Genomic DNA, 18,811 nt, shown 5'->3' with positions numbered 1-18,811 from the left:
AAATGAAGTCAGCAAAATTGGATCTCCATGGACCACAATAATCATAAGCTTCAAAAGTGAGCTTGGAAAGTTTTACAAGTCACTCATACAGTTACTCAGAAGGAAATAGCTGCTTGTTAAACAGAGGAAGTGAGGACACATTTCTGATACGTCCCTGTGAGATTCTTAATCTCTGCCGTCTTTCTGGGGCAATTCTCTCTGAGATCAAATAAGCAGCAACTCTAAGCTTCCATGCTGGCTCGCACCCCACCACCTGCCACCATTTGGGGCTTTGTTACCTCATTTTAAGAATTTCTTGTACTTTTGTTTTTGTCTGCAGCTGCCAGCAGCCTTGTCCCAACTGAGAAGTGGAAACAAGAAGTTTGCTGTTCATTTCAGCAGAGAAATAAGAACTATGGGAACCAGAATCCATTGGTCCTGCTCCTCTTAGGATGGAAGCAGAGAGGGGTTTCTGCCTGGGGGCAGATCTCAGCTGGTATGTCAGCTTAGTACTACTGCCAAGGGATGGCCCATATACGGGTCCCTAAATACACAGCTTTACAGGGGGCTGGATTTGCTTGTATCAGCCCTGCACGTAAAGTGAACATAATAACCGCTGCCCTAGAGACACTCCTATGTTGAGGCTAGCGATGTAGGTGCTATGGCCACTCTCTCTGGTGGTTGGTCCCCTACTGCATCCATTAGTCTCTGCTCACAACTCCAACCCACGCAGACTCCCTCAGACTCCCTGTCAAGGTTCCTTCCTCACTCTGAACTTTAGGGTACAGATGCCTCACCTTTTTGTCATGCTTTGGGATGAAAACAAATGTTGAAATATTTGTAATTTCCTTGTTAGATGGGAAATCTGACTTTTGTTCAGCTATGCTATTGAATGACTTTGATCACTGAGTTCTTTACTTTCAAAACACTTTGGATCTGACTCTTAAATGAGGACTCAATCCCTGTGAGTGCAGTATTCACTTTCAAAAAACATAGAAACCAGCATGAAAGGCCTTTTCTTCTTTTACTTTAGACTGTAACTACAGTGACTTTTACTTTAAATGGTCACCAAAGACTCCACTTTGATCCCTGACAAATTTAACAAAACAACTTTTAACTACATTATTTTTCTTTTAACTTTCTTCAGGTTTTTTTTTAAACATGTCATTGGGTTTTAAAACTTGTTTTTATTATAATAATATGTAGCCCCTCCTCCATTTTCTCTCCTAGGCACTTGCTATCGCAAATATTTGGGGTATTTTTTCTCCACTCCTTGCATGGGTCAGGTTCTGGGTTCTTTTTCTTTTTTGGCTCCTGGTGTTGCCACTCAAAGAGACTCTGCACTATGCCCAGTGCACAGGGTGACTATCCTTTGATAAAGCCATGATAATACTTCAAACAGGAAAGAAGCATAAAGCCTAGTATACAGGGGAGAATAGAGTAAATAAAATAAACCTCAGCAAATGAATGACACACCAAAAATAACACTATAACAGAAAGGTGAACTGTATTGGTCACAGGAAAATAGGATCGGGGCAGGAAGGGTTTAAGATTATCTAATAATTAAGAAACATTATTAACCCATTTTCCAGCATCCTAATGCTCACAAACTCCTCTAACCCCATCTCCCACCTGGCACCTTCCCAAGGTGGATGGTGCTGCTGAGGTCGCGTATCCTGAGATGGAGTGTTGCAGCACTGTGGTGGTGGCTGACTAAAACAAAAGTCACCTTTTAATTCATGCCTTGATAGGGCAGGCTCTTCTCCTGACTCCATCCGGTTCATTAGAATCCCTTGGGATCTCGGATGGCTCTCGGTAACCTGTGCTGGGTAAGATCTCTCTCTCTCTCTCTGGATTCTGGTCACTGCGATGCTGGAAACGCCATATCCCTGAAGCCACAGTCTAAGAGTAATGCAAACTCCTTTTGCAGGGAGCAGGAATTTAGCAGAGGCTCCCTGATCTGCACAGTCTATTTAACTGCAGTGCAGACATACCTGGTGAGCAGAAAAAGGCTGCTGAAATCTGCCACCTTTAAGAAAAACAGTTTTTTCCCCTGAGATTGTATCTCGGGAACAACTGGTCAAATATCTAAAAGTTTGGAACACGTACAGAATCGCAGGCACTCATGAGGCTCACTAACTTTCAAGGTAATCTGACTAACCCTGTGGATTTTAGAAGAGTTGATTTTTAAACAGAAACCTGGTCTAAACCTTAACTATAGCATCACCCTGCAATAAGAGACCAGAAAGACAAAGGATGGGGCAAGGAAATATAATTATTTTTTCAAATGGAAAATTGAGACCCATAAAGATAGAGTGACTTGCCCAAAGTCACATGGGGGAGTCTGTGGTAGAGGCAGGACTTTAATTACAAGAGCCTCCTTTCTCCTGAAGAGAGCTTTGCTCATTTTCTTGTGTTTTTTGGTCTCAGAAATGTGCTTTTGGATTGGACACAACCTCTCTTTTCTATGTTTATGGTTTTTAAACAATAACAAACTTAACAATCAGCATTTAAAAATTAGGGCCAGTGCTACTTATGAATTTTCTGACCACGATACACGTGATTTGTTGAAGTGTGTCAGAAAAATTCAAAAAGCTCTGTCTTGACCAGGCGGATCCAAACAAACATCTGAAAGCTGTGAAGAGGCAAAACAAAATCCAGGTAGGGTTGTCTGGAGGAGGAGGGTGAAGGGTGGCCATCTCCTAAACCTTTTGAAATGTCAGGTGCCATTCCTAGTATATCTGAAAGTCTTCAGACATTTTAAAGGCAAAATTCTATGCAATTAGAATAATAAGAGCATTCATGGTGTTCTTCTGGAGTTCTGCACTAAGAAAACTTTCTAGTGTCTCAAATTACATGTTAATATAGAAGTGCATCAAAACCACAAGACCCTAAATAGATACAATTATTTGCCAATAGATGCGTACCCAGCTATATTCTAAAACCCAGCATCAACTTGAGTTGATGGGGAAGGGCACAAGCAGCTCCAGGATTAACTTTGCATTCAGATTTAAAGTTAAATCTGGACTGAAAACCCTTCATTTTACACATCATTTTGTTAGGAAGAAAAATCAGGTTATTCTTGCCTCTGATCTCAGTAAAGACTCTCATGCCCTCTGCCAATCTCAGCCAGGCCTCTGAGACCCCTGTTACACCAGAGAATCATGTTGTAATACATGACAATGTTGCCATCTTGTGGTTTTATCACAAATCTCTTGATATTTGATGTTTTTCTGAAAGTCCTAGTGCCCAGAGTCATGTAACTAAGGGTATGTCTACACTACCAGATTAGTTCGATTTAACTTAATTCGAATTTGTGGAATCGACCTTACAAAGTCGAATTTGTGTGTCCACACTAAGGACACTAATTCGACTTTGTGAGTTCACACTAACGGGGCAAGCGTCGACATTGGAAGCGGTGCACTGTGGGAAGCTATCCCACAGTTCCCGCAGTCCCCACTGCCCATTTGAATTCTGGGATTTCCCCACAATGCATGCTGGGGGGAAAAATGTGTCGAGGGTGGTCTTGGGTAACAGTCATCATTCAACGTGCTTTCGGATGTCTCAAGGGGAGATGGAGGAGCTTACTGACTCGCTCGGATCTCAGCGAAACCAATATCCCCATTGTTATTGCAGCTTGCTGTGTGCTCCACAATCTCTGTGAGAGCAAGGGGGAGACCTTTATGGCGGGATGGGAGGTTGAGGCAAATCGCCTGGCTGCTGATTATGCTCAGCCAGACAGCCGTGCAATTAGAAGAGCCCAGCGAAGCGCTGTGCATCCAGGAGGCTTTGAAAGCTAGGTTCCTCAGGAGCAGGGTAACCTGTGACTGTTCAGTTTCTTTACAGCGACGCGGAACCTGCCCCTGCTTCAGTTACTGTTGACTTTCTTCTGCGGTTACATACCCCATTCACCACGTTTCCCGCCTTCCAACACACGTTTAAAAATAAAGTTAATGGAACATTGTTAATTAACAACGTTTTCTTTATTAATGAATTCGCGTTAAAGGGTTGAAACAGGGACGCAGACTGTGGTGGGTAGGGTGTGCAGTGATGTTAACACCGCTTCTACACTCGAGGAATGATAGGCTCCTGCTCCTAGAGCGGACTGCAGTGCCGGACTGGTTGTTTCAACGGAGCCTGCCATCCCTCCTTTTCGGGACTCTGTGTGCGGGGGCTATGTGACCTTGTGGCAGGGGAGGATGGTTACAGATTCCCCTGCTGCGTGGCTCTGTGGTCCGGGACAAGGACCCATGCATAAGTTCTGTAACCACCCTCCTATGCCACAAAGTCACGTACCCCCCACCCAGACAGAACATGGAAAACACCTCCCAGACCGACCAGGGTGCCTACTGACTGCACTGTGTGTGTGACCTGCTGTTGATCCTGCCCCCGTGTCTGTACCCTGGTAAAGGTGACTGTCCTATGCAATTAACAACCCCCTCCCCCCCCGCCCTTCACAGACAGTCTTCTGTAGAAAAACTTGACGGAAATAGTAATTAACAGCAAACTACTTTTAATAATCAACTACACAGTTAGGGGATGAAACTGGGATTGGGGCTTCGGTGAGCCAGGAAGGGAAGGACTTCTCAACATTTAGGGAATGAGAGCCTTCTTGTATTTGTGCACTCTGCAGGGGTGCAGTGACAGTTTTCATGGCCTCTGTCGCCCCTCCTTCTTGTTACTTTGGGTGAGGGGGGTTTGGGACTTTGTGGCGGGGGAGGGCGGTTGCAGATACACTGCAGGGGGGCTCTGTCCTCCTGCCTGCAGTCCTGCAGAACATCCACAAGGCGCCAGAGCGTGTCAAATTTTCCCTGGGCATTTCCTGTGTGGCTGGTCAGAACATCCAAGCTCGGACTGCTGTCCAGAGCGTCAACAGAGTGGTGCACTGTGGGATAGCTCCCGGAGCTACTAAGGTCGATTTCTGTCCACACATAGCCTAATTTGACATAGCCATGTCGAATGTAGCGCTACTCCCCTCGTCGGGGAGGAGTACAGAATTCGAACTAAAGAGCCCTCTAGGTCGAACTAATTAGCTTCCTGGTGTGGACGGGTGCACGGTTAAGTCGAATTAACGCTGCTAAATTCGACATAAACTCCTAGTGTAGACCAGGCCTAAGTAATACTCTCCATTTAAAAAGAAAATGAAAGCTTAGTTCCTACTTTTGTAGTTGCAGAGAGCCTGAGAACATGAACCCTAAAGTCTGAAAAAACAGAAGCCAAATAAAAGGAATTCAGTGTATTGTTTTTTTTTTAAAAATCTCATTATTTTTAAGACAATCACATAACTATGCTCAGTTTAAGACTCTTTGCAACCTGACTCGTGATTTTTGAACATTTGGCAGCATACAGTGAGTGTGTATCTTAGTGCAATGTTTTGGCATTACACTTATTATAAAATATTTTTAAAAAAATCTAAGTGCCACTCTGTCCCCCTTTTATAATTTTGTCATTTGTTCTGTTGTTTCTCTCTTTGCTCAGATATTTTCTTCTCTTTTCGTCACTCTCTTTTTTCCTTCAGTTTTTTGAGTGTGTTTACCCTCAAATTTAGTCATTTTCTTTTTCCTGCCATTCTTCCCCACACCAGCATCACTGTTTTCCTTCTGCTGCTCCTAGAGACTCCTCCATGCTTCATTAATTCTTTCTGTCTTGCTCCCTGTATCCTTATTAATTCTCTTCTGTCCCCCATATTACTTTCTAGGGGATTCCCCTATTTCCTTTACAGTTTTTCCCCACTTTCAGTGCTCTTCTTTGGAGGTCTGCCTTCCTCTGCACCATGGTGGGTATTTCCTTACCCCACCTTAGCCTTATCTCTTCCATCAAAGGTATCAGGGTGTGGGAGTGTGGGGTGGTGTCTTTCCTTACTCCCTTCACTACCCTTCTCAGGTTGCACCCTGAGGGTCCCTTCACACCTCCCCATTGAGCAGAGTAACAATATTTTTAAGGCAGAGGGGGTCTCCTTTTAATACCAAGTGAGGTTCATTCCCCTCACATGCCCTCCCCACACTTTGGGGTCTCTTTCTCCTCACCTTCTCAGGTGTCTTCTGTCTCTATCTCTCTTTTAGCCTTTAAATCTTGTGGGGCTCTTCTCTTCTGCTTCAACTTGGATGCCCTCTTTTCTTTACCCCTCCCCAAATTAGGGTTTATCCCCTCAGATTCCCACATACACCTTTGGGTTTTTTTCTCCCCCTGCTCAACCCAATCTTAGAATCTCTCCTCCCATTGCAGGCTCCTCTTTTCATACCTCCAAAATACCTTGGGGGTTCTACAAACCCTTACTGACTCTGAGGGCTTCCAGAGGCATGGAGGCTTCTCTCCCTTGCACAAATGTTGGGGGTTTCCATTCTGTGACACTCTACACCCTGGGGGAGCACCCTGTGACCCCCATATTCATCATGTGTATATAATTGTGATATTACATATAAAGCAGGCCATGTAAGGTATCTAGGGAAAGGTTGTGATCTGCTGAAACCCACTGTTCCATCTACATTTTTATATCATTAATGCATATGAAGTTATGAGAATTGTGTTGTATGGTTGTCACTAAAATATGCTGTGGGTATAGGAGGTACCCAAATACTAGCTCCCCAAAGACTATAACCATTAACAGTCATTGTCCAGCAAGAGAGTTACAATTCAATGACTCACTTGCACAAAGCCACACCAGGGGAATTGCTCAACCTTGCCTGGTGACTCAGCAATGCCAACCAGACATGCCTGGACTTATGTTTTCCAAGCATATGGTCTAAGGGTATAAATCAGAACACAGTGGCCCCATGCTTCACCTTTTCTTCTCCCCCCACCTACGGCACAAGTAACAAGATCACTCAGAAGACTCCAACAGACCCCGGCCCCAGCACCAGCCGCACTGGACTCCAATTGCACCCCAGCCCCTCTCCCTGTTAACCGTTAACCATTTAAACTATATAATTGTTATTGTTTAAATGGTTAACTTTTTAAACAATATTTACATCCCTAGTATATTACTTGATAGGAGTCTGGGAGCTGGGTGTTTTCGGTTGGTGCCTTTCTCTGTGCGATTCATGAGTGGCTCTGGGAGCATTCATGGAATCTAGCTGGGTGTGGGGCTCCCCACATGCGGTTGTACTGAATGGTAACAGCACCTGGAGGGGTTTGCTGCTTGCCACTAGTAAGGCATTGTGAGAGACAACCCGAAATTGAGAGTAAAGGGGACACAGCAGTCCCACAGTCACAGGTTGCACCCTGGGGGGCCCGTCACACCTCCCCATTGGGCAGAGTAACAATATTTTAAGGCAAATGAGGTGATGAAGGAGGCCGTGCCAGTGACAGTTCTGGTGGAAGGGGTGTCTCAACATATGTGCAAGATTTAGCAGCTGTTAGGGGTGAGGAGGGCTCATGTTTGGGTGTGCAGGGGGCTCACTGTGAGGCCTTGGAGGACAAAGACAGACATACTTGTGGGTGCTCCTTGAAGTGCACATGGTCATAGCTGGTCTGCTGCCATAGTTACCAGGTCAGCTGGCTGGCAGCTCCATTAGGAGCCCAGGATCTGCAGGGGGGTTTCAGAAGCCAGCAGAAAATCTGCTTTTATCACCCCTCTAGAGACTCTGGAACTGGCCCTGCCAACAGGATCACACAGTTGCCCTCCTTTCAGGGGCTCTTCCCTCCCCAAACCCTAGGGGACTCCCTGCCATGGGGATCTTCTTCTCTTTGTCTCCCCCACTTTGATCCCTGGTCTCAGAGGAAGGTGGGTCTGATGCTGCCAGTGCTTTGCCTGGCTGCTGTCTCCCCTCCCCAGGTCTGAGGGTCAGAGTTAGGAGCTGGTGGGCCGGGGGCAGACACAGAGATGTGAGACAGCTGCTCCTGCAGTGGAGCAGCAGAGCTAGTGCTGGGGGCGCAGAGGGGCAGGATCTCCCAGCTCCTCCTGCTCTGAGCCTGGCCCAGCTGCCTGGGGAGGGGGCTCCCCCTACAGCCTCCCCGTAGGGGTGGGGCTGCTCTGATTGGGTCGCACCATCCTGAGACACATTAGCACCAAGTCCAGCCTGATTGGTCAGGACCTGAGTGGGCAGGAATTAAAGGGCAAATTTTTACCCTTTCTGAATTCTGACTGATCAATGGAAGGGGCGAGGGGGCGGTGCTTAGGAAGGAGTCTTACCACAAATCTTATTCCTCATTGGTCAGTTGCAGGAATTTGTTATGTCTAGGCCATTCTCCCTGTTGATTGGTGAAGGGTAAAGGGCAAGGGGTGGAGTTTAGACAGGAAGTCCCACCCACTGCTGGTTTCTCACTGGACAAGAGGTGGGACTTGAGACGGAGTCTGTAGCAGGATTTCTGGCTCATTCTGGATGCTGATTAGTCAAGCAGAGGGACTGGTGGATGGGGCCACCTGTCAGAACAGCTGTGACGAGCCTGATTCACACCATGATCCCCCTTCTCTACCTTTCTCTCTCCTGCAGCTTGCGGAAGTCCTCTACATCGGGATGCGGTGTCACAGCCGCTGGCTGTGGGGATCTTGCTGCTTTTCTCAAAACCAGACAGAACCTGACAAAGCTGTACCTGGATAATAACGTTTCTCTGGGAGATTCCGGAGTGCGGCTGCTGTGTGAGGGGCTGACACACCCAAACTGCAAATTAGAGACTCTGGTGTAAGTAACATTTGGCCTCCTTTATGCATTTACGGGTGTCCTTGTTAGAAAGTGTTCGACAGGGTGCATTGCTGGTTCTGCTCTCTGCAGTTACAAGGAGAATCTGAAAATCTAGTGTCTCTCCAGCACTTGCAGGAAGGACTCACGATATGTGCCCAGCCTGCCAGGTTTGAAAAGGTAAATGTAAATGTCAAAATACCCTTTGAAGTGCAGCCTGCTAGGAATGGGGGTGTGTGTTTACAGTTACAAACAGGGCTGGTGAGAGCAGATGCCAGTGCTGGTCTCATTCTAAAAAAAAACCCCAAACTGTCCTGGGAAATCTTTGGCTTTTCCTTCTTCTATTTCAGTGTATTTCTGTGTGTTTCTTCTTCTCTCAAGGCAGAAGGCCCACCCATGCCTGTGAGAAGCTGGGAAACTCTAGGGACTTCAGGCCAGATTTTCAAAAAAGCTCAACACTCAGCAGCCCCCACTATAACACTTCCGCCCAGATTTTCAAAACACTTACACCCTGGAAGCTGAGCTCTCCTGAAAATCTGTCCCAAAAGCACCAGTAGAATGAGCAGCAAAATGAACATCCATTTGCAGCAGTTGTTCACCACTGGAGTTAATGCCACTAACCTCTAATGTCCACACCCTCCATTCTCTCCTAAGAACATCAGATTCGCTGCCTGGAGGGCTGAGGTGCTTCTGCTGCCAACTATCCCCACCACAAACAACACTTCAAAGCTCCACCTGGCAGCATGTAGATGGATACGACTCATCTCAGGGCTAGTTGTTTTCTTCTTTATTCCCACCATCAGTGATGTTTAGCCTCTTCCTTCTCTCTTGGTGATGAGCAGGTGCCGCTACCCATTATGCACCCTCCAGAGGAGAGAAGTCACCAGCTGCACTCAGAGACTTCCTGGGTCAGTAATTTCCCTCTCAGAGCAACCACCACCACATCCACTTTCCTTTCCTCCCCCTTGCTCTAGGAGTCACCACTGGACTGCACTTCCCCTGCCCAGTGCAACTGTAGCTTCCTGTCCCTTCCAAAGGAGTGAGACCTACAGCTCACTGGTTCCTCACTGCAATAGGTGACAGGAGATGTAGCCATTCCAGGACCCTTCAGTGGCAATCAGTGACTGGTAGTTCCTCTCCCCATCCCACAGCCCTGCAGAGAATCTTATAATGATGGTGGTTCCTCTCCCTTGTGGAAGCTGCCCCTTCTCTCCCCCATATGGTGTAGGACAGTGGGGGATAAGTAACTCACTGTTGGTGGGATGGAGAGGGAAGACACACTTCTGTGTTGTGCTGACAGATCTGCTGTGAGATCTACTATCCCATGAAACAGTCTCCACGTGGAACTGATGGAAGCTTCATCACTTGGAGCATCTTAAATCTCCACTAGACAGCTCACTGGAACACATGTTGCAGAGAGCAATCCTGCTTTGGCAAGGGAGGTACTAGGTTAACTAATAGGGGTGGCATGTGAGTGTGGTTCAGTGCCTCTTCCTACCTGTCCCCCTTATGTTTTGGCTGTAATGTGCTGCAGAGAAGGGGGTCTCTGGAGAAAGTGGTAGTGACAGCTCACTCCCCACCATCACCCACCAACCCTTGATTGACAGCAGCCACAAAAAGACGTATGAGATCTGCAAATCACCGACCAGGCAAGTTTGCTGGTTATTAGGAGCAGGTGGTGTACTGCCCAAAGGTTAATTTTAGATTGGATTTGGCAGAGAAAGGTGTGTGTGGAGTGGTGAGGGAACTTGATGTCCTTTCAGAAAGGTCTGTATCCCATAGCAAGGGGGCTTGTCTACATTACCTGCTGGATCGACGGGAGATGAGTCTACCAGCTGGCTTTGGTGGCTGGTTTGGATTGAGACTCCTGCAGAAGGAGCACACACACACCCTGTGCGAAGATAGGACAGTACCTGGCACCTGTGGAGACTCACCCTGTTGCCCCTGATGTAATGTGATTGAGGGAGTTGAGGATCTTCGCAGCTGGTGGTGCTGCCTGTACCCACAGAAACACACAGAAACCTGTGCTCGATCCCAAAGGTGACTAGGGAGTCCTGGAAGTTGCAGGCCCACTGGTAGGCTGCAGAGCACTGCCCTTTGCTCCCTTTATCCTCCCCCAGTAAGGCCGTCACACTCTGGAGGGCAAGATCAAAATCTCCCCACTGCTGGAAAGTGAGCTGCACCTTCCTCCTGGAGCCTTGTGAGTCTTCCAGGAACAATTACAGCTTGTGCCACAGCACAGTGGGAGCTGAGAAGCCTGCAGAATCAGCAAGCCCACAGACACCCCTTTGCCCTCCAGAAGGGATGGCAGGGGGAGGGGGAGCTGCAGCTGGTAGCAGGGCCACAGCCCTTTTTTCTGCCCTGGCCTTTCTTCCTGACTGAGGGGCTCCCTTGGTGGTGGTGGGTTTGGCAGCAGAGTCCCTGCCTCTGCTTTCTGCTGCTGTCCCAGAGGGGATGATGATGGTACCAGCAGAGGTGTCAGTGGTAGCCATGGGAGCAGATGGAGGAGAAAGCTGAGGGGGATATCAGCCATGTCCAGGGGTCCCCCTCCTTCAGTCTTCCCAGCTTCCCCCCATGGACCAAATCGCTAAAGCAGAAGCTTCACCTGAGGCTGGGTCAGGGTCTGCCATTGAGGACAGGCGACAGGAACAGCCACTGGAGGATATAGAAGAAAGTGGACGGGGGAATCTAACGTCTTCTCCCCAATAGACTGCTGTGCGGTGAGGAGGGAGCAAAGTTCAACTGGGGAATTAATCAGATATATGGTTTGGGTGTGTATGTGTGGAGCCTACTTCTACAGCTGACTGGGAGTGAAGGAGAGCATATAAGTGTGTGGGGTGTGTGTAGGTGAGTAGGAAGGGCAGGGAAACAGGCAACACACCATGGGGAAAGTGAATCACAAGGGGACCGCCTGTGATGGGGGCGGCAAGCAAGCATTATGTGGGGTTGGGGTCGAAAGGACTGCTGGGAAGGCAGAGGGAAGAGGAGGAGGTCCACCAATCCACTAATGCAAATTGAGGGGAGAAAGGAGAGGGAAGGCTGATGGGAGCATATGCACCCCAAAGCACTTGCAAAGAAGGAAGGCAACGATTCAGCAGCATCTCCAGGTGGAGGCAGGCGGAAGATGGATGCACCACAGGAGTGGTTAGGAAAGGGAGAGCTCCACACCACTTCTCCCCACCCCACCCCCAGCACCAGCAGCGACCAGAATTCCCTGCCCAGACTGTATCAAAATGTACACACAGAACTGAGCTAAATTAAGGTTGCCTAGGCAGCCTAAAGCAGCGGTTCCTAACTTTTGGGTGCTTGATCTTGCCGCCGTAATATTCTCTTAACATAGTGGGGTTTATATAATTAATTATATCATAAGGGTCTAAACTTTCAGTAGGGGTCTTTTATTATTATTTCAATCAAAATAAATAGATAACATTATTCCTGGCCACTGTCTTGAATTAAGAATCCCTTTGGAGATACACATGGGTATCAGTGAAGGGAAATGCAGAGAATGGGGCATACGCAAGTCATTTTACTCTGTATATATCTGTCTCTTGCAGGCTTCACTATTGTGGTCTCACAGCTGCATGTTGTGAGAATCTCTCCTCTGTTCTCAGCACCAGCCAGACCCTGACATTCCTAGGTCTAGGGGCAAACAGTCTGGAGGATTCAGGAATGCAGCAGCTGTGTGAGGGGCTGAAACATCCAAACTGCAAATTACACACACTAGGGTAAGTAACAGCTGGCTCCCTTTAGCCAGTTCCTGGAAACACTGATGTTGTGAGTTAAACTCAGTGTACCCGGATCACAATGTCCTACAGTACATGGAACCCAGCCACGGACCAGCCCCACTCTGCTCCCCAGGCAAAGAACAGAGACCCACTGATGTGTTCACTGCCTATATTTTACTAGTTAAACAATTGAAGAATGTAGTGGGCTCAGGCCTAAACTCCTGTTGAGCAGGGAAAGCAGCTGGACAACTGCCCTAAAGGGGTAGCCAAGGATCCCTCTGACTCAGGATAATCCTCAGGTGGTAGAAAGCAGGTATAGCAAACTCTGTACCACCCATTGCTTGCATCCCCCTGCCCAGTGATGAGCTGCCAAAATCTTAACAACGGGTTCCCTATAAAAAGTTCTGATTTAACAACGGGTTCCCTATAAAAAGTTCTGATTTAAGGGATGTGCAACAGCATGTATTTTTTGTACCAATAGGGTTACCATACGTCCATATTTTCCCAGGAGGTGATTAAGAACCGAAAAGCCTGACATGTCCAGGAAAATACAGATGTATTTTAACCCTACCTAAAGTTCTTTTTTAAAAAGATGGGGCTGAACTAGAAATGAGCTCCATTTCACATGTGTGGGTGGTGATCAGGGACAGTCTCAATTTTTGGGTCTTTTTCTTATATAGGCTCCTATTACCCCTCACCCCCGTCCCGATTTTTCACACTTGCTGTCTGGTCACTCTAGGGTGTGCACATGTGGGGGTCCCAGCTGCTCCCTGCCCCCCCCTCATTAAAGCAGGTGTGCAGGGTTACTGCCCTGGGAACTGCAGGGCACCAGTGGATGTGGGGCTGGCTGCAGATAGGGGCGTGGGGCAGAGCTAGCTGGAGGCAGGGAGTGACACGGGCTGGCTGTGGGCAGGTGATGCAGACGGGCAGGTGATGCAGACGGGCGGGCTGCAGGCAGGGGCTGGCTGCGGGCAGAGGCTGGCTGTGGCAAGGGCTGGCTGCGGGCAGAGGGCAGCTGTGGGCAGGGGCTGGCTGCGGCTGGCTGGGGGCTGGGGGTGGGGCTGGGCCTGGCTGGGGGCAGGGCCTGGCAGGGGCTGGCTGCGGGCAGGGGCTGGCTGCGGGCAGGGGGCAGCTGTGGGCAGGGGCTGGCTGTGGGTGGCTGCGGGCAAGGGGTGGGGCAGGGGTGGCTGGGGGCAGGGGTGGCTGCGGGCAAGGCGGCTGTGGGCAGGGGTGGCTGCGGGTGGCTGGGGCAGGGGTGGGGCAGAGGCGGCTGTGGGCAGGGGTGGGGCAGGGGCTGGCTGCGGGCAGGGGGGCGGCTGTGGGCAGAGGGCGGCTGCGGGCGGGGCTGGGGGCAGGGGCTGGCTGGGGGCAGAGGGTGGGGCAGGGGCTGGCTGCGGGCAGGGGCTGGCTGGGGGGCGCTGCGGGCAGGGGTGGCTGGGGGCAGGGGCTGGCTGCGGGTGGCTGTGGGCAGGGGCTGGCTGGGGCTGCGGGTAGCTGCGGGCAGGGGGCAGGGGGCTGCGGGCAGGGGCTGGCGGGGAAGGGGCTGGCTGCGGGTGGCTGCGGGCAGGGGCGGCTGGGGCAGGGGCGGGCAGGGGCGGGCAGGGGCTGGCTGGGGCTGCGGGTAGCTGCGGGCAGGGGCTGGCAGGGGCTGGCTGGGGAAGGGGTGGCTGTGGGCAGGGGTGGGGCAGGGGCAGGGGTGGCTGCGGCTGGCTGCGGGCAGGGGCTGGGGCAGGGGCTGGCTGGGGTGGCTGGGGCAGGGGCTGGCGGGGGCAGGGGCTGGCTGGGGTGGCTGTGGCAGGGAAGGCGGGGGAGGGGCGCAGACACTCACACGGGGGGGGGCTGGGAGCAGCAGGACGCAGCTGGGGACTCACCAGGCAGCAGCAGGAGCCCCAGGGCCAGAGGTTCAAAGAGCAGGAGCAGCAACAGGGCCAGGAGGCAGCTCACATGGCTCTCGCAGCACAGCGCCCCCCGGCGGCCGGGAGGAGGAATTACAGGCTTCCCAGGCAGAGCCCATCAAAGCTTCCCTCGCAGGGAAGCTAGTTAACAAGCGGTTCTAAAACCGCTTCTAAATTTAACAACGGGTTCGCGCCAACCGGTGCGGGCAGCTCAACTCACCCCTGCCCCTGCCCCCATGTACAGGGTGTGGAGGACCATGGAGGTGTATGTCCGGGGCAGAGTGCATGGTGCTCCACCTCTCCTAGGCCGGCCCAGCATCTGGGGTAACTTAGGGCAGCCCTGAGGTTCCTCTCTGTTAGACCAGAAGCCATTTTGTCCCCTACCTGGTCCAGGATCAGGGAGTGCAGATGTGGCTTATAACCAGTTTCTTCAGTCTCCTCATCAGCGCTGAGTGTGAACTTGGTGCAGTTGAGGACAGTGTCCAGTGGTTTTTAGCAAATTCCAGATGCAGCATATTTTGAAGTTAAAAACACTATTATTTTAATACAATAAAAACTACAACCCAGTATTGCCAACATCAAGAGAGCAAAAATCATGAGTTAGACCCCTGAAACTCATAGAGATTGCCAAAAAAATCCTAATTGTGGTGTGGGGTTTTTTTTGGTTTTAGTGTCTTTTGACTTTTTAACTCCCTTTTACTCCTTTGTCAAATGTAGTCAGATATTTGGCTGCTTGTCTGTTCTCTCTGTGTGCTGTCTCAGCTCTGTGCAGATAGTTGGCACAGCAGACCTCGATCGAACCACCCAGTGAGACTACAAGACCCATTTCAGTATCGAAGGCACCTGGTCAGGTTTATTGCCAATGAACCATTGTCCTAGCTTCCCAGATCAATGTCTACAGTTACACTAGCACGTGTATGCCTGTGATAATGGATGCAGCTCAGTGAATGGCGGGACTTTCCATTTTCTTCTTGACGGGCAAAAGACATTCCCTCTGAGACTTCATTTTATACACCGATACAAACAAGTTATGTATTGCCCCTCTGACATGGCTAGGTGCCACCCATCACCTTATACATGTTGGTTCGATCCAGACATCTCTATTCATCATTCTGTCATCCTGATCCTATCTTTACAATGGGTCAACGTGTTCATGTTATCTGTGGGGAATGTGTCAGTACTGAGGTGTTCTGGTACCACCCTTCTGGAATGTGTTTGTGGGTGTGTTCGGTGCCTAGCACTTCTTAAGAATGTATTTCTGCAATATCAGCCCTGTTCTTGCCAGATTCTGTGAGCAGGGCCTGCCTCCAGTTCACAGCTTGACTTTGCTTTATATTTGCAAAGCTTTGACAACTACTTTGGCCCAGGCCTCAGGCCTCTGATACAAGGGCTTATGTCTCAACCTCTCTTCCTACTACACCAGTGTGAGTAAAATAACAAATTGAAAAATCAATATTCAGTGTACACAAAAATGCATGTCTCTCCCTGGTTGCTCAGATGGAGCCTGCATTTAATCTCTCCTCACCCATAATGTAGAGGAGCTTCTATCCCTTTCCTATCATTGTCTTGACTTTCTACCCTCCATATTTATTTCCTGATTCACACTTGCACAAAGAATATATATTACTATTTAGGGTTGGTGAGTTACAGATATGCATATTAAAGAACTTGAAACTTATTCAAATAAGGGTATAAGCAACAAAGTCACAGTAAACATACTATGGGATTGGTTTAGCCTTTTCTAAGAAGCAGCACTTCCCTGATTCCCCCAACCACCACGTCTCTGTCAGAGCCCCTGAAATACTCCTCCTCTTCCTCCAGATGCCTCCTGCAATCCGCTCCTTTCTGTCCTCCACATCGCCCTGCAGCCCATTTTCCTGCGCCCCTAAATCTGCCTCCTTCTCCCCCTCATTTCCCTGATCCCCCTCACTCCATCTACTTTTAGCCCTGTCCTTGGAGCTCCTCACAGTCCTTATGTCCTGTCTAGCCCCCAAACCAGAGTGGCAGCCATTTTGCCTGTGGGCATGGCTTCCATCTCAATGTAAACAGCGGGAGGTGGCAGCCAACTTTATCAAGGGCAGCCTCACTTCCACGAGCAGATGGACTGTAGGGAAATGGCAGCCAGTGTTATAAATATAGAGGGAAGGGTAGCAACCTTTATGATTGTAGTAGCATAAAATCCTTCCTTGGCAGCTCTACTAGATTGGTTTACCTGTAAGGGGTTAGGCAGTTCAAATAACCTAGTTGACACCTGACCAGAAGGACCAATGAGGAAAGAAGATAAACTTTCAAATCTGCGGGTGGGAGGATTTGTTGTTCTTCTCTTTTGTTGCTCCCTCTCCAGATGGAGGGAGAAGCCAAGCAGGTACAACATCATCTGAAAATATAAGTAGGGCAAGGAAATGCATTAGGTTATCTTTTGTTTTAGCTTGTGGATTTTGTTTTTGTAACTGTGAAGCTGAGCCAGAGGAGAATCCTCTGTGTTCTAAATCTTTTTATTACCCTGTAAAGTTACCTTCCATCCTGATTTTGCAGGTGTGATTCTTTTAATTTTTTCTTTATAAAGTTCTTCTTTTAAGAACCTGATTGATTTCAGTGTCCTGAAGACAAAGGGTCAGGTCTGTGCTCACATTGCTAAAGAAATTGGTTGGTTTATTATTCTGAAGCCTCCCCAGGAAAGGTGGTGAAGGGGCTTGGGGGGATAGAGATTCCAAGTGATCGTTCGCTGAATTTTTGTGTAAATCACTTGGTGATGGCAGCCATACCGACCACGAACAAGGAAAGGAATTTGTGCCTTGGGGAAGTTTTAACCTAAGCTGCTAGAAATAAGCTTAGGGGGTCCTTCATGCGGGTCCTTACATCTGTACCCCAGAGTTCAGAGTGTGTGAGGGGAATCCTGACATGGTCGCAGTCGTGGGATCAATTTAAACCAAAAGCACTCAGGATTTTAAAAGAACACATTTTTCTCTTGGCTGCTTAAAAACCAGGGAGGTTTCTTTTCTCTTAAGGAACACATTTTTTTTTCATCCTCATTTCCAGTAAGAGGAGATAGTGGCCATTTTTAATAAAGGAAAAATTGCTAGTTTTCGCCTTTCATCATGTCTTCAGGTACAGGGTTGGGGAAATGCCAGTATTACAAACTCTAGTGATTTTAGCACAACGCTTCCATGTGGTCCAGCCACTAGAGAGGGACAGAGCCACACCGGGTATGGTGAGTTACACTAGCACATCCCTTTCCTTAGAACAGGACTGTCAAGCTGTATGGGGGGACTTAGGAGTGTGGGCACCTCCCAAGAGACTAGTCACTCACCGAGTTCGATTTGCATCCTAGATCTCACACCAAAGAAGCTGGCAGCCAATCCTATAGTAAGCTATTTAGAGATTTATTAGTAAGGGTATGTCTACACAGCAATGTAAGTCCAGACTTGAGCCTGGGCTCAAGCCTAACCCCCTTTGTGTCCGCACACCAATTGTGTTAATTTAGGGCTTGAACTTAGGGTCACAGGACCCTGAAAGTCTGAAGGGTCCAAGCCAGTGTTAAGCTGGGACCTAGAGTCTGAGTTCTATTGCTTTCCTGTGTGCATGTGGCCCTGGCTTGACTCATTCCCAGAAGTTCTCCAGATGTATCCCAAGGTTCCCTGGGCTTCATATGTAGAGGTGCCCAGGCAGTGTGCACTGTGAGGGTGGGGAGTGGGAATCAGCCCCAAAACTTCCTCTCAGCCTCCCAGGGATCCCTTATCCCTGCCTCACAGGGTGTTGTGGGGGCACAGAAAAGGGATCCCTGGGGTTTGCTGAAGTACACTGCACCCCAAGCCCTGGGGATAAAACTTCACTGGCAGCAGCCAGCCTGGGGTGGGTGGGCATTTTCCCTCTGAAAAACTTGTTTTTGTCAAACATAAAACCAAACCAACAAAAATAACAAACAAAAACAGCTTAATTGAATATCCTGTTTTAAAAATGAAGAATGGCAAAGTTTCATTAGAATAGTTTGACAGCCCTGGAGACTGACGTCCTAATTATCCCTACAACTAGAGCACATGGGCATTTTCCTGCCAGTGTGACTCAGCCTAGAGGTGCAGAGCCCAACTCTCACATTAGATGGTTGTTCAGTATAAAGCCTTCACAAACTGCAGTCACTGTACTGAGACAGCCGCCAAAGGAGCTAGTTATGCAGCTGATGTGCTCATGTGTCCTTATGGGCACCTGAATCCCATCAACAGCACTGTCACAGTTAGGAAATAGGGAGGGCAATAGATTTTTCCCACAGTGCAACACATTAAAAGGGCTTGAGTGTCGACATTGGGGGAGGGGGAGATGTGATTGGTACTCTGGGATAGGATTACTTTGTCTTGGGTCTGTGCACTGCAGAGTGGACTACAGAGCCCTAGATTTGAGCGCTGGTCAGAAAATTCTTTATTTAGGGTTAAAATGCAGTGTGGATTCTCAATTCAGGGTTCTCTGACACAGGTCTGCTGACTCAAGTCCCACTCGCCCTAGACTTACATTGCTGTGTAGAAAGGTTAAAGCAGGTAAAAATATATGTACAAGTGAGTTATGGTCTATAATTTCAAAAGGTGGGAGATATGGAGGTCAT

General features: G+C 48.9%; 2 protein-coding genes across 3 annotated transcripts in view; one reads left to right on the top strand and one right to left on the bottom strand.

The window, feature by feature from the left end:
• LOC120392758 (NACHT, LRR and PYD domains-containing protein 3-like) overlaps positions 1–9,330 on the bottom strand; it is a 60,179-nt gene extending 50,849 nt beyond the window's left edge. Inside the window, exon 1 of the mRNA XM_039517493.1 lies at positions 9,219–9,330. Coding sequence (XP_039373427.1) covers positions 9,219–9,240 — 22 coding nt within the window. The 5' untranslated portion in view covers positions 9,241–9,330. The remainder of the gene's footprint in view (positions 1–9,218) is intronic.
• Positions 8,182–18,811, top strand: part of LOC120392762 (NACHT, LRR and PYD domains-containing protein 3-like) — a 34,759-nt gene continuing 24,129 nt past the window's right edge. For both annotated transcript variants that reach the window (XM_039517499.1, XM_039517498.1), the window contains exons 1-2: positions 8,182–8,600; positions 12,152–12,322. In XM_039517499.1, the coding sequence (XP_039373433.1) occupies positions 8,332–8,600; positions 12,152–12,322 (440 nt within the window). In that variant the 5' untranslated portion in view covers positions 8,182–8,331. The remainder of the gene's footprint in view (positions 8,601–12,151; positions 12,323–18,811) is intronic.

This window comes from Mauremys reevesii, unplaced genomic scaffold, assembly GCF_016161935.1.
Source record: "Mauremys reevesii isolate NIE-2019 unplaced genomic scaffold, ASM1616193v1 Contig113, whole genome shotgun sequence".
NCBI lineage: Eukaryota > Metazoa > Chordata > Testudines > Geoemydidae > Mauremys > Mauremys reevesii.
This window is presented reverse-complemented; position numbering and strand designations above follow the sequence as displayed.